Here is a 13876-nt window from a genome sequence, read left to right as displayed (position 1 = left end):
TCACTGACGCAATGCTATACCCCCACATCAAATCAAAAAGTTTTGACTTTGGAGGGGAACCGGCACCGGCGTGTGTGGTAGATGGGCGACACCGACACATTCCGATATACTCATTATTGCACAAATTGCACAACACGTCTGAAAAACAACCAAAGAATCTTCTCGCCGCCTCAATAAGTATAGAGAATATCTTCTATACATTGAACCCTGCACATACACAAACCTGAAAATGGCCACGTGCGTATCTCGCCCGATTCACATATCCCAAAATAGCACAGATTCCAAAGTCTATGCTTGTCTTCAGTCCACGATTGCTGACAAGGTATATCCAGTAACATCACATGGCACGCCGGTTTGACTCGTCAAGAGCGAAGTGAGCTCCGCAAGCAAAAGGGTGCCACAGTCTGGTTCACCGGCCTGTCCGCTTCAGGCAAGTCGACCATCGCCACCGCATTGGAACAACACCTTCTACACCTGGGCCTCGCCACGTACCGGTTGGACGGCGACAACGTCCGTTTCGGGTTGAACAAGGACCTTGGATTCTCGCCCAAGGACCGCGAGGAGAACATCCGACGTATCGCAGAGGTAAGCTGGAGCAAATTATCGATCGACAGCAGCGCGATCACTCATCGACCATAATGTATCGGGCATTGAAATTTCTCACCAGGTCGCCAAACTCTTCGCCGACTCAACGACCATCGCTCTGACCTCTTTCATCTCCCCCTACAAAGCCGACCGGCAGCTCGCCCGCGACCTGCACGCCGACACCAAGAACGTCGACTCGCCGCTGCCCTTCATCGAGGTGTACGTCGACATCTCCGTCGAGGAGGCCGAGAAGCGCGACCCCAAGGGCCTGTACAAGAAGGCCCGCGCGGGCGAGATCAAGGAGTTCACCGGCATCAGCGCACCGTATGAGGCGCCGGAGAAGCCTGAGATCCACATCGACTCCGCGAACACGAGCGTCGAGGAGGCGGTGGTCATCATCACAAAGTACCTCGAGGAGAAGGGCTTGTTGAAAGTCGCTGCGTGAGCGTTGGAAGAAACGCAGTTCACTTATAGAAAAGTTTCGATGCTGGAATTCATCATACATTACTCTGTCTCGTCGAGTGTACCTCCATTTCTCTTTTTTGTGATGTCGGTAGGAGAGTGAAGGGTAAGGGGTCTGCATATGGTCTGCGCTGCCGCCATTTGTATCATCACATTGAAGCTTGAGACATCTTTGTGCAGTCAGTCATGATAAGACGTTGAAACGTAACGTCTGATATGATCATCTTTTCATGCGCCATCGAGGCTAGTCCGGAGCGCGAGTGCAGATGAGGATGACATTGAAACCACGTCGTTGGTGGTGGTGGTGGACATTGGTTCATCAGCCGAAATGTGCGGACAGTGGCCGATGATGGGCGTGGCATGGTGTTCCATTACATGCCAAAGCACCCGATGCACTACAGTCCGGTCTCGATGTCAAGTGAGATGCGATGTCGGCTATCTTGAGACTCGAGTTGCGGGAATGACGCATCCGTCATTTCAGATAGCCTGTACAGTGCAGTGCAGTGCAGTGCTTATCACATTTCAAACAGACCTAGGTATACTTATGATGCCCGCCTGGGCACCCCATTATCGTTTACATTTCATCTACCCGCACGGCCAGCCCACGTCCAAAGCATGCACTACCCACGGCCTCGCTCTGGGCCGCTAAGATGGTATGCATTTCACGCTGACACTGGTGCGATACCCGAGGAGAAAGTGGTCGCGTGACCTCTGCCACTAGGAGAGAACTTTTTTTTTGCTCGAACCGATTTTATAGTTTAGAGCGGGCATCTTCGGCACGCTGGGTGACAAGATTTGGGGAGGAGAGGCATATTCACCACTGCTCGTCACGACTTTCATGCATTGCAGTTCTCCATGGACTTGGCCGTGGGGGACCACACATGCAGCACATGGATTGTCGCGCAGGTAGGTGTTCGGGCCAGCAAGGTGAATGACCAACGTTATTCTCAGAGAAATTGGATTCTGGACGATGGCCTGTCGACATCAGATGCGTGATTTATGTATAGCCTGTCGTCTTCACCTCGACCAATCTCGCCCGGAACGATCGATCTCGCACCAATCCGATTTGTCCCTGAATGATGAGAACCTTGGACTGCGCCAATTCTGGGAGGAACCCTTTGGAATTTTCCCGGATCTGCGCGCCGTTCGTCGACGCAGCGTCATTTGCGGAGCCGGCTTTTGGAGTCCATTGACAGCACATCGGATCGCTTCTTCCCAGTGATGTTGTGGTATTGAAACATCGCATCCCCTGACCATCATCATCGACCTCGGGAGGAACTGGCGGAGGTTCAACTGGGCGAGGTGGTACGGTATTCATCATCAGGAATGAAAGGAATTCCACACTGCAGCCAGCACGGCCCATGCTGTAGAACGTAGAGAATATCCATGCACGTACCCAGTGGTGGTGGTAATGGTGGTGGTGGAGCGCCCGAATTTCATGCACGACACCCCGCTCCTTGTGTATATGAAATAGTGGACTGACTGTACAGTACTGTGGTTGACGCAAAAAAAAGGTGCAGAGTGCAGACAGCAACCTGTTCTCGCCCCGGTGGTCCCCTGAAACGCCCGTCTTCTCCCTCTTCTTATCGAAATGGCCCGGGCGGGCTTGACCCCGGTTTTCCCCCTACGTCAGGCTCAGGTACTGGAAGAATAAAAAATCGTGGCCGTTCCATGTAATGATATTTACTTATCTCTCAAGAGACATTCTTTCCATTGGTGAAAACTCAGGCGAGCAGGGTTCAATTGTCGTTAGCAGTGGATTTCTTATGGAACATGCTCAGGGTTTGATGCCGATTCGTGTTGATATGCGACAATGACATGCTGCTGTAGACCGCATTCGCGCAGACGAATCGACGGAGACGGTGATCCATGCCCGCGCCCGCGCCCACCTCCACCACCTCCTGGACACATGTGAAAGGGCGCTATCGATACCGCCCGCGGGTAGGATGCGCGCGAACGGTGTATTGGACGTTGACGTTCTGTTCACGTTGCAATCTTCTCCAAACGGAGACGTGGACGCACTGAAGTACCTCATGGGAGTATACAGTGTGCGTGGTATGTATGATGTGGATGAGATAAGGAGGCGAGGTGCTCTAAGGTGAGAGTCTCGATGGGTGAAGAAGGCCGTAAAGGGAGTTCTCGAGTGAATAATTCCAATTGTGATACCACCTGGGCAAGTCCAAAAAAAACATCATCACCAGCACCCACTCCATTACCACCATTATACTCGTCTCCACCGTCGTCACTCTCCACGCGTGCAAGCGCTTGGCTTCCATACTGTACTGTATACATCTGGTGCAGATACAACTCCACCGGCACACTCCCTTGTCACCACACAAGCACCACCGTCCCTCGGCCGGAAAGAGTGAAGACTTCGATTCCTCCGGCGCATGAATTCTTGCCTTGGAAACACACCTGGGCACATACCTAGTATATACCTAGGTATACATATATATACGCACACCCTCACACCCAAGACTTGTTCTCGGAGCTTGTCTCGATCCCACCCGCTCTTGCTCTGACATCACTCTCAACCTCTGTTGGAATCCCCATTGACACACCACTACCGAAACCTCCTCCGGCGATCCCTTTTCGATCTGTGCTGCTGCGGATAATGCCAACAGGGCCGCGATCCCTTGACCGAATTTAGCAAATGTCACCTACTCCTCCACGAGCTTCTCCCGACCCACACCCGCCTCACATCGACTCCCCTCGGACCCTGCGGCATATTCCCCTCACCTTCGACAATGCCAATGCGGATCAGAGCGCCCTGGAGTTGGTGCATGAGATCTGTCCGCAATGGGCGCTAGACGATGGGCCGATTGAATTCATCCGGTTCACAGAAGGCATCACCAATACATTGACCAAGGCGGTGAAGAGACGGCCGGGACAAACCAAGTCGCAGATCGACCAGGACGCTATTCTGCTGCGCGCGTACGGTCAAGGCACCGAGCTGCTGATCAATCGCGAAAGGGAATTACGGGCCCACGGACTTCTCGCCGACGTCGGCCTTGCACCAGCTCTACTGGCAAAATTCGAAAATGGCTTGCTATACAGGTTCGTGGAGGGCGAGGTCTGCACACCAGAGGACCTGAGAAAACCAAAGATCTACCGGCAGGTGGCCAAACGACTCGGACAATGGCACGGCAGCCTCCCCGTGACTCCACTCCTGACGACATCGCCGATAAATGGTCACGCCGATCATAAGTCCTGCAACTCCTCTGCCGCAGCGAAGAGCTTGCGTCCGATCCCGAACCCTTGGACTGTGATGGAGTCATGGCTGGAGGCACTTCCGAGCGACACGGCCGAACAAAAGCAACGGATACAGGTTCTGGGCGGGGAGGTGGCAGAAGTCACGGCAAAGCTTGCCAACACCCCAGGACTGCTGGGAAAGGACTACATCTTTGGACACTGCGATCTGCTCTGCGGAAATGTGATTGTCTCACCACGAGCCGAGTCGGGAGGTCCCACCAATGGACACTCTGAAGACGACGAGCGACCCGTGGACTTCATCGACTACGAATACGCCGCACCGAGTCCCGCAGCATTCGACCTGGCTAATCATTTCGCCGAATGGGCCGGACTCGACTGCGAGTACGGCGCTGTCCCGACTCGATCGCAGCGTCGGGAATTTCTCCAACACTACGTCGCATCCTTCTACGCACACTCCCCGGGCAAGGAAACGACTCCCGCTCCTTCAGATCTCGACAAAGACATCGACACGCTCTTCGCCCAGGTCGATGACTTCCGCGGCATCCCGGGTCTCTTCTGGGGCATCTGGGCCTTGATCCAGGCGCAGATCAGCGAGATCGACTTTGACTACGCCAGTTATGCCGAGCTGCGGCTGAGCGAATATTGGTCGTGGAAGGCGGAGACGGACGGATCACGGGCTCGCGATGGGAAGGAAATCCCGGTACGTGAGCGTCGGTGGGCGGAGGAATGATTAAAATCGCGCCAGAGGGTGGCCTTGCACATCTCGGTGATGGGAAACTATTTGCCTGAGATCTGCTCTGGAAATTCAGAGTATGATTCCTCAATACGCAAGGGTGAAGGGAAATGGTTCTCGATACTACGCATAAATGCTCATATGTCTCTGAGAGGGGGATAAGGCATGTGATTGACCTCAGCCTCAGCCTAGGTCCATCATAATTACATAGACAAGAGTCGGAGCTCGGGAACAGTTTCTGGCACTGCTTTTGCGAATGCTCGTTGATACACTGCCGTGGTTTGTGAAACCGGCTTCTCGGGATTCGTCCCGTTTCTCCTACCGCTCATATACCATTTCTACCATTGAAAAATCACTGAAAACAAAACCAGCAATGTTCGGAACGTCCTTGTCGTGACCTGGAGAGGGTATATGTGATCAATATCGCAAGGCCTATAGCATCCTGCAAGCCCTACCTACACAGCGACCACTGCTATCACGACCCAAATACAGAATTCTACCCCCTTCTGCATTGTATTCCCTCGCTCCTCCTCCCAATGCCTTGACCTGCTTTCTTTCCCTTCTCCTCAATTGCGAATTCTTCCCAAGAGACGATACAAATACATAGTTTGCGAAGCGGAGCATGCCCGGGCATCTCCAAACACAGATCCACCCAGGCAATCAAATAATAATAACATAGAACAACTCAGGGCATTGAGTGAACGACCGCGCCGGCCGACAAGCGTAACAAAACAATTGCAAACCTATTCCGGTCCGAATCCCCTTCACGATCGGTTCTTCTCGACCGCGTCCATGATTCTGTGAACTTCGCCCTCGGCGAATCGATGCATCAATTTCTGCGCTGCAGCCGTCGTCGTCATCGTCGTCTCATCGTCCTCTGGCGCTCCGCTTGACAGAGTCGAAGTAATGCGGTCGATGTGGACCTATGAAATCTCCCCGTTAACCGAAAGGGATCGGGATTCTTATAACGTAATCCCGAGATCTTACCACCGGCGTGTCGTATTCATACAGCGCCTTCCACCTCTCCTGGCCGGCTTTCATGACATCGACCTCGCGGAATTCGAAGGGTCGCTCGTCCCAGACGCGGCCCAGCACGCTTTTGGCCGTGGTGCAGAGGGAGCAATTCTCCCGCGTGAAGAGCGTGAGGCGGAGGGTCTGTTGGAGGCGGAGAGTGTGTTGGAGTAGCAGGCGATGGGTAGGCTGCATTTTGTTTTTGTTCAGGATGGAAATATGGTAGGATTATACGGCCTTTCTTGAATATGCTGCTGTCGATTTAATAATAGATCAGAGTCTTGGATTATATTTCATTTTGCATGTTTGGCTGTGTGGATGCGTGAGGGTTAATTCGCGTCCAGTTGTTGTGTTTGGCAACGGAGGTGTGGAATTTACGTGGACTTGTGCGGTGTTCTGTGGCGTTTCGACTTGAAAGTGAATCGCAGGGTCGTACACTCATTGTTCATCATTTATTTCATCGATATCACAAAATCATCTGGGCCCGGGGACTTACACTCTTTGCAGCTAATAGGACACTAGGAGTGTCCACATCTAATGTACTAAGACATGCGTTTATTATTATAGTCAGCTGGGACCGTCCGCGGGTCCTCAAAATAGTTCCACAGCGTCCTCCAAAGGATACCTGTGCCTCAAGCTCTTTCTCCGGCCATGGCTCAATTCACCCAAGTGGACCTTTTACAAGTTACAACATGCCTTGAATCAAACCCCAAAGCTCTACTCGAAGACCTGTTAACGGCAAATCCCAGCGTCGCGTTCGTCCGATTCCAATGGGTGGACTATGCTGGCATAGTCCGCGCGAAATCGCTAATGGTTGAGTCATGTCGCTCACTACTCGCTGAAGATAACTTCGTTCGCCTTCCTCCAATGGCTCTCCACTGTGCTATAGACAGCACTCTGCTTCCTGGTACAGACTATCCTGGCACACATTGGCTTGTCCCTGACTGGTCATCACTAAGGTTGAGCTCCAACCCGAAAGCACTGATCCTGATGTGTGGTGTCTACTGCGGGCCGACACCTTACTCGCTGAATTCCAAGTGGGACCTTTGCCCGCGTGGAGCTCTTGTCAGACAAATTCAACGAGCAGAAGATGAATGGGGTCTCAAATTTCTCGTCGGCTTTGAGGTGGAATTTCAGGTGATGAAGCAGGCAGACCGTAGAGGAGATGGCATGGTACCGCTTAGCAACGGGCTTGGTCACTTCGCTACTGCTGGCATGCTTGATCCTTGCTGGAGTGTAGTCGAGGAGTGTGCAGAAAAGCTCCGCAGCATGGGAGTGCGTGTGGCATCACTACACCCCGAAGGACTTCGCGGTCAATATGAGATTGCATTATCACCGTCGTCTCCACTTCAAGCCGTTGACGAGCTGATGCTGGTCCGAAGCGTTCTCAAAGAGACGTTTCATAGTCGTGGAGGCACGGCGACTTTGTCCCCCAAGCCCATGGCGGCGGGAGGGCAGCAGATGAATGGACAACACATGCATATCTCGATACAGCATGCAAATTCTGATCAAGAAGAGTGGTTCCTCGCCGGAATCCTCAAGCGGTTGCCCAACCTGTGGGCGATCTTGCTCGCGCAGAAAGCCTCCTACGATCGTGTAGCGCCTTGGATGGCCGGTGATCGGATCGCGTGGGGAACAGAAAACCGAACAGTTCCCATTCGGAGGATCCGCCCAGATCACTGGGAAATAAGAGGCATGGACGCAACAGCAAACGTATACTTAGCTTTGGCGGCGGTACTAAGCGCCGGGCTAATTGGAATCTCCAACAAGGCACCCTTAACCTGGCCTGACGCTTCGTCTTCGAAGGCAGATATTCAAGATGATCCACTTCCACGATCTTTATCAGAGTCATTGGCGAAATTAGAGGACAGTTCGTGCGGCCTCGATCAAATGCTTGGCGAGCGTTTGGTCCGCCACTACATTGACCTGAAGAGATACGAGCTATCGCAGATGGAAGACATGGGCTCGGAGAAGGCGAGGAACCTGCTCATTGAAGTTTTTTGAAAGCCGATGATTGCATGACGACTCACGTAAGTGACATCTCTGCCGCCGCCATTGAATGAATCTGCGCCGTGTCAAGCAATGGAACGCTGCAAGTCCCGGGTGGGAGGAGCTTCCCGAATTCTGTGCAGCCAAGAATCACAGCACCAGCGCCTCGCTGGACGAGACGATCTATGACTTGTTCGAATTTCGCGCGAGTCGCCGGGAGAAACACTCCAGATAGCAATTCGGTTTCCAAAGCGTGGTGGATCATTCGCTGATCGGCCTCGTCTGGGAGCAACGTCTCAACCTGCCTCTCGAACAGACGATCGGCAAAGAATCCGTCTGTCATAGTGGTATGACCTCCGATCAAAGCCACGCGGCGCACACCCAAACTCAGCGCTTTGCTGGCAACCACATCTACGATGTGCAGGATCGGTATCCCTACTTGGTCTTCGATTAAGGGTACCACCTTGTGCACTGTGTTGCAAGCAATGATCATGAAGTCCGCACCACTTTGCTCTAATTTCCGGGCGAGCACCAGTAGAATCTCTGCAATCTCGTTCCACCGCTCGAACTTGACGTGATCCATGATGATGTTGAAATCGGTTTGCACTAAGATGAGTTCTGGACAACTGTAAGAGCCTTGTTTCTGGGCTACTTGGCGATTGATGATCTCGTAGTAAGCGAGCGTACTGTGCCAGGACAGCCCGCCGATGATGCCGACGGTCTTCATGGCTCTAAGAAAAGGGGGTTGAAACGTGGGAGCGGAGTAGGTGGTCGCTCGTTGAACGCTCAACCACGGCGCAGAGTAGGTCGGGTTCAGCCTGCGCTTATAGGTGGTCGAACAGTAAGAGACTGTACAAATGGATTTTTGCAGGCTGAAGACCTATGATAAATAGTTTCCATCATCGTTGAGATTCTACAGGCCCGGAGTGGCTGCGACCCGACCTGAGAGGTCTGCATTTACCTAAATTGTACTGCGCAAGACACTTTGTTTTACCCCAAGATCAGCGGATCCATACCAGACCTGGAGACTTCCGACTGAAGTGTACCTAGGTATGCACTCAATTTCTTATGCCTCAGGCTCGTAATGAGGTGGAGTGAATGCATAATAATCAATGCATGTGAATAATGAAATGTTGACGTCGGGGCGCGATCCACGATCGTCATCGCGCCTTCACAAGAATAAAATTCCACGCTCGATTCGCCTCTTTTTTAGATCCAGATTTCTTACCAATCATCCACCAAACCCCTTCGACAGTATCCGCCTATGACGAATTGTTTGTTCCGCGAATGACCCGCCATTGACATTACAAATCCATGGTGACTTTCGGACGTTTCGGTGTCTTCGGACCATCTGGAGCGAGCTCTTTAGGCATTCATCTGGTTTAGATATATATTGTTCTGGTCCATAGATCCAATTCAACGACCAAACTTGTGTAAAACAATCTGTCCCTCTCATACTCTCCAGTCTTTCACAAGATCTATCAATATGACACAATCAGCTCGTTACGAGTCCGACAATGTCGACGCAGCACCCTTGGGCAAGCCGTTGAAGTTCGAATTCAGCGGCAAGACTGCCCCGAATCGATTCTTGAAAGGCGCTATGACTGAGCGTATCTCTTCCTGGGATCCCCACAATCTGCAGGCTCGAGGCATTCCCTCCACCAACTTAGTGAATGCTTACCGAAGATGGGGTGAAGGCGGCATCGGTTTGATCCTTTCAGGAAACATCATGATCGACTACGACCAATTAGAGGCAGCTGGAAACCCAATCATTCCAAAGGAGGCGACATACGAAGACCTGCGGTTCGAACGATTCCGGGACCTGGCCACGCAGGGTAAAGCCCAAGGCAACTTGATGGTCGGTCAGGTCAGCCACCCTGGCCGACAAGTCATCGAACAAATCAACAAAGACCCCGTCTCCGCCTCGGATGTGCAGCTGAAAGGCGAAGTCATGGGTATGACCTTTGCTAAACCCCATTCGGCATCAGAAGCAGAGATCCACGACATCATCGAAAGATTTGCCCACGCCGCCGAATACCTCGAGAAAGCCGGCTGGGACGGCATTGAGCTGCACGCCGCTCACGGTTATCTCCTCGCACAATTCCTGGCTCCCAGCACGAACCAGCGAACCGACAAATACGGCGGCAGCCTCGAGAACCGCAGCCGCATCATCATCGAAATCGCCCAAGCCATCCGCAAGCGCACCAAATCCGACTTCATCGTCGGCATCAAGCTCAACAGCGTGGAGTTCCAAGACAAGGGCTTCAACCCGGAGGACGCCAAGGAGCTGTGCGCACTGCTCGAGAAGAACCGCTTCGACTTCGTCGAGCTCAGCGGCGGCACCTACGAGTCCCTCGGCTTCGGCCACAAGCGCGACAGCACCCGCAAGCGGGAGGCTTTCTTCCTGGAATTCGCCGATCTCATCGCGCCGGTGCTCAATAAGACCAAGACCTACGTGACCGGCGGTTTCAAGACGGTGGGCGCGATGGTCTCAGCGCTGGACGTCGTCGACGGTGTCGGGCTCGCGCGCCCGTTGACCCAAGAGCCGCGGTTCTGCGCCGATGTCCTCGCCGGCAAGATCAAGGGCGCGATCAAGCAGCGACTAGACCAAGATAACTTCGGCATCACGAACGTCGCGGCCGGCACGCAGATTCGTCAGATTGGCAAGGATCACGAGCCGATTGATCTGTCGGTCGAGGAGAACGAGAAGGCTTTCATGAAAGACATGGGAACTTGGGGGGAGAAGATGGGAAATAACAAGGATGGAAAGGAGTACGGATATGTCGATATCACTAGCTTGGATGCAGTGCCGTATGGGACTGCTGCTGCTTCCACGGCGTGAACTATGAGATATGATAGAATTTTAAAAGCATTGTCGCATACATAGATTTGAAGAAATGAGCAACGAATTTGCATAATGTTCAACTGCGTCCTGACCTGGTGGAATGTGACGATTCTCATCAGATCAGCCAGTTGTGGGTGGTGAACATTGAGACATGTAAGTTTGTTGGTGCGGTATTCCAGAGAGGAATAGAGTATTTGGGGTGATGTGAATGGTGATATACGACAAGATAGGGACATCTTGCCTTTCACTAGGGTCAGAGGTGGTATAAGGAGCTTTGGTTCCCACGCAGACGATTTTGAATTGATCATGCTTCTATTTCATCTTTCAATAGATCTATTGCCCTAGGTATTTTTGAAATCAAAACGCCGGCGCTAATTTCAGGTCATCAATCATCATGGCATCGAAGTTCTCTCTCATCGTTCGGCTTTCTCCATGCCATCGGCGTTGAGATACGGATCGCCTCCACGGCTCCCCCTTGATTCCTTCTTCTCGAGATGTTCCTCCTGCTCCAAGCCATCAGCAACACCTGCCACTTCATCGAGGCCCCGCTCCGCATCACTTTCTGACGAGTGTTCCTGTTCCTCAGTCGTTGAGGGTATACCAGCACCACTACCCGAATCAGGCGCAGGGGAATCATCGGTCGGCGCAAATCTGGATTTCTGTCGGATCCGGGCGCCATATCGATAGAACTGTGACCATAACAAGTCAGCATATCAACCTTTGGACCCGGTTCGTACTGTGTGGTGAGTATCCTTACCAAGAAAGGGATGACGGCCAGCAAACACGCAACTGCGCCGATGATACTGCCTGCGACGCCGACGCCCAGAGCCGAGAACATCTGCTGTGTGTACAATGGTGCCGCTGCTGCCATGGCTGAACGTGCAATAGTGTTTCCCGCCAGCGCACTTGCAGCGTACATCAAATAAGTATCCGTGAGATAATTCAAGTAACAAACGAATATAAGCATAACCGCTGTATTGAGGAAAACACCGGCCAATGTCGGTACAATCCAGTGTATCGAGTCGAATTCGCCAGTCCAGGCGAACCAGACTGGACAGAGCGTCAGTAGAGATTCGTGAAAATTTCCGACAAAGCATGGAGGACTCACACATCGTGACTGGAAACAAGACTCCTGCAAACATGGCAAGAGGAAGACGGCCCTCGGGTGTGAGTTCAATGCCCTCCAGCATCCGTCGACGGTTACGGCGAGAGTCGAAGTACACGATGACGCCACCGAGGATGGCACCAACCATGGCACCCAGCAGCGGCAACTGGCCGACGCCAGAATTCCAGCCGCGCTTTTGCTGAAAGACTACAGGGTAAATTGTGAACTCCATGTATCTGTAGAACTGAATCAGCACGGATGGCCGGCTTGACGTGAAGTCACGACGAGAAACTCACAGTAGAGCATAGACGATGGAGAGATAGATGGCCGTCAACAATGCGATCGGATCCAGTAGGATGATCCACGGCCTGATGAGGGCCACCTTGAAGATCCCCATAAGGCTACGATCGGATGCCTCAACAGGTGCAATGATCTTTTCGTAGCCCGGCACTTTAGCGCGGCGAAGGCGCTTTGCTTTGTTCAAGAGCACCTGGGATGGCAACGTCTCAGGGATGGTGAGCATGAGGAGCAGCGTTGGAAACGCCAACCAGATCAGAACGTAGAACGACCATCTCCAGTTCAGGGTCAACTGGAAGAAACCGGAGATGATCGGACTGAGGGCAGGACCGGCAAAGGTACACACTGAGAACAAGGCAAAGGCATTGCCGCGCTCCACCGCACCCCAGAGATCAGCCAGGACGCCGGGAGAATTGCTCAGACCGGCACTGGCGAGGGTGCCCGTGAGAAAGCGGCCAACGAGCAGGCCAGCAAAGGAGGGCGTGAAGGCGCATAAGAAGTTGAAGACGAAGTAGAGGAAGAAGGTTGAGTAGAAGATATATCGTCGGCCGTAGAACTCCGAGAGAGGTGCCCATACGAGAGGACCGAAGCAGTACCCGAGCAGGAAGAGCGTGGTAACCAGTCCGGCGGCTTCCTCAGATACTTGGAACTCATCGGCGATGCTTAGCAGACAGCCTGAAGGGCCGGAAGATGCGAAAGTGGCATTGACCTTGAAGATATCGATCAGTTATTGAATATGGAACGGTGAAGCATAGAGCAGTACGAATACTCACAGTGATCAACACCGCGACCAAGGTGATATACCATCGCCGACCAGTGGACCATTCCTTAGGGTTCTCGATATCACCGGGGCTGAAGGTAAGGTGACCCTGTTGATTTACATGGAACTGTTCGTTTTGCACATTCCGGGTCCGATATGGCTTGGCCGTCGGCCGCGACAAGGCGCGTTCGAGTGAGTGACCTAGCGTCATGATGTCCGGTTCATGTATGCAAGATGTCTTGGATCGGAGGCAGCGCTCCCTGAGTACTTTGAAAGAGGTAGTGGGAGAGGGAGGGAGAGGTCGATCTGGCGTGTTGTACTATCGACGGAGGCAAGTGCCTTCGTTACATGACAAGACGAACGACTATCCACGCCAGAGTCACGGTCTCATCAGACCCCACGGGCAGGTGGTTTTTAGCCTTTTTGCGTTTGTGTGAAACCACGCCGCTCAAGTGCGTTCCTCACCATCATCATCATCATCGTTATCACCGGTACTCAGGACTGCAGTGCGGCTCTCACACGGAAAAGACGGCACCTCACCTGGCACATCATTAATAATAATGACACCAACCAAAAACCCTGATGGCTTCCAGTGTTGAGAAGGTCGGTGATCCTGCGCGCTTGCCCTGCAGAACGACGGCCAGACATGGCTGTCTGCCCCGTGGCGAATCTGAGTGACAAGATCTCTACATGTGTTCCGTCCCGTCTGCATGCCCAGGTGAGGGCTGTATTCCAAGGTTGCTTAATTGGACTTTAGCCATCAATCTGAGGCTGGAAACTTTTCTTCGGAGCCATGATGACGGGTGCAAGTGACGTCAGGACTTTCTTTTGGTTCCCTGCATCTATTGGAAGAGCCACCCATTCACCATATCAATC

The 13876-nt window shown here is 52.7% G+C and overlaps 7 protein-coding genes across 7 annotated transcripts; 4 read left to right on the top strand and 3 right to left on the bottom strand.

Moving 5' to 3' along the window:
* Positions 1–83: 83 nt before the first annotated feature.
* On the top strand, positions 84–1270 carry K489DRAFT_376565 (adenylylsulfate kinase). The gene is made up of 3 exons (XM_033603948.1): positions 84–237; positions 333–585; positions 668–1270. The coding sequence occupies exons 1-3, from the start codon at positions 230–232 to the stop codon at positions 1028–1030; spliced, it is 624 nt and encodes a 207-aa protein (XP_033463199.1). The 5' UTR covers positions 84–229; the 3' UTR covers positions 1031–1270.
* Positions 1271–3249: 1979 nt separating this feature from the next.
* On the top strand, positions 3250–5489 carry K489DRAFT_376562 (ethanolamine kinase). Its single transcript, XM_033603947.1, has one exon. It carries the CDS (start codon positions 3701–3703, stop codon positions 4988–4990), a length of 1290 nt encoding a protein of 429 aa, XP_033463198.1. The 5' UTR covers positions 3250–3700; the 3' UTR covers positions 4991–5489.
* A 70-nt stretch (positions 5490–5559) lies between these two features.
* Positions 5560–6233, bottom strand: K489DRAFT_398489 (uncharacterized protein). The gene is made up of 2 exons (XM_033606936.1): positions 5981–6233; positions 5560–5916 (listed from the first exon to the last, which is right to left on the bottom strand). Exons 1-2 carry the CDS (start codon positions 6197–6199, stop codon positions 5758–5760), a joined length of 378 nt encoding a protein of 125 aa, XP_033463197.1. The 5' UTR covers positions 6200–6233; the 3' UTR covers positions 5560–5757.
* A 422-nt stretch (positions 6234–6655) lies between these two features.
* K489DRAFT_311909 (glutamine synthetase/guanido kinase) lies at positions 6656–8008 on the top strand (the record flags this gene model as incomplete). The annotated part of the gene is made up of 1 exon (XM_033600817.1): positions 6656–8008. The coding sequence occupies one exon, from the start codon at positions 6656–6658 to the stop codon at positions 8006–8008; it is 1353 nt and encodes a 450-aa protein (XP_033463196.1).
* A 22-nt stretch (positions 8009–8030) lies between these two features.
* Positions 8031–8720, bottom strand: K489DRAFT_406943 (aspartate racemase; the record flags this gene model as incomplete). Its single annotated transcript, XM_033607311.1, has 1 exon — positions 8031–8720. The coding sequence occupies one exon, from the start codon at positions 8718–8720 to the stop codon at positions 8031–8033; it is 690 nt and encodes a 229-aa protein (XP_033463195.1).
* A 481-nt stretch (positions 8721–9201) lies between these two features.
* Positions 9202–10844, top strand: K489DRAFT_376558 (FMN-linked oxidoreductase). The gene has a single exon (XM_033603946.1). It carries the CDS (start codon positions 9480–9482, stop codon positions 10833–10835), a length of 1356 nt encoding a protein of 451 aa, XP_033463194.1. The 5' UTR covers positions 9202–9479; the 3' UTR covers positions 10836–10844.
* A 407-nt stretch (positions 10845–11251) lies between these two features.
* On the bottom strand, positions 11252–13211 carry K489DRAFT_311937 (MFS general substrate transporter; the record flags this gene model as incomplete). The annotated part of the gene is made up of 5 exons (XM_033600820.1): positions 11252–11527; positions 11596–11888; positions 11947–12179; positions 12240–12949; positions 13014–13211. The coding sequence occupies 5 exons, from the start codon at positions 13209–13211 to the stop codon at positions 11252–11254; spliced, it is 1710 nt and encodes a 569-aa protein (XP_033463193.1).
* Between the last annotated feature and the right edge of the window lie 665 nt (positions 13212–13876).

The sequence above is a fragment of the Dissoconium aciculare genome, assembly GCF_010015565.1.
Source record: "Dissoconium aciculare CBS 342.82 unplaced genomic scaffold K489scaffold_2, whole genome shotgun sequence".
Taxonomy (NCBI): domain Eukaryota; kingdom Fungi; phylum Ascomycota; class Dothideomycetes; order Mycosphaerellales; family Dissoconiaceae; genus Dissoconium; species Dissoconium aciculare.
The sequence above is the reverse complement of the archived record's forward strand: the minus strand, read 5'-3'. Positions and strand labels throughout refer to the sequence as shown.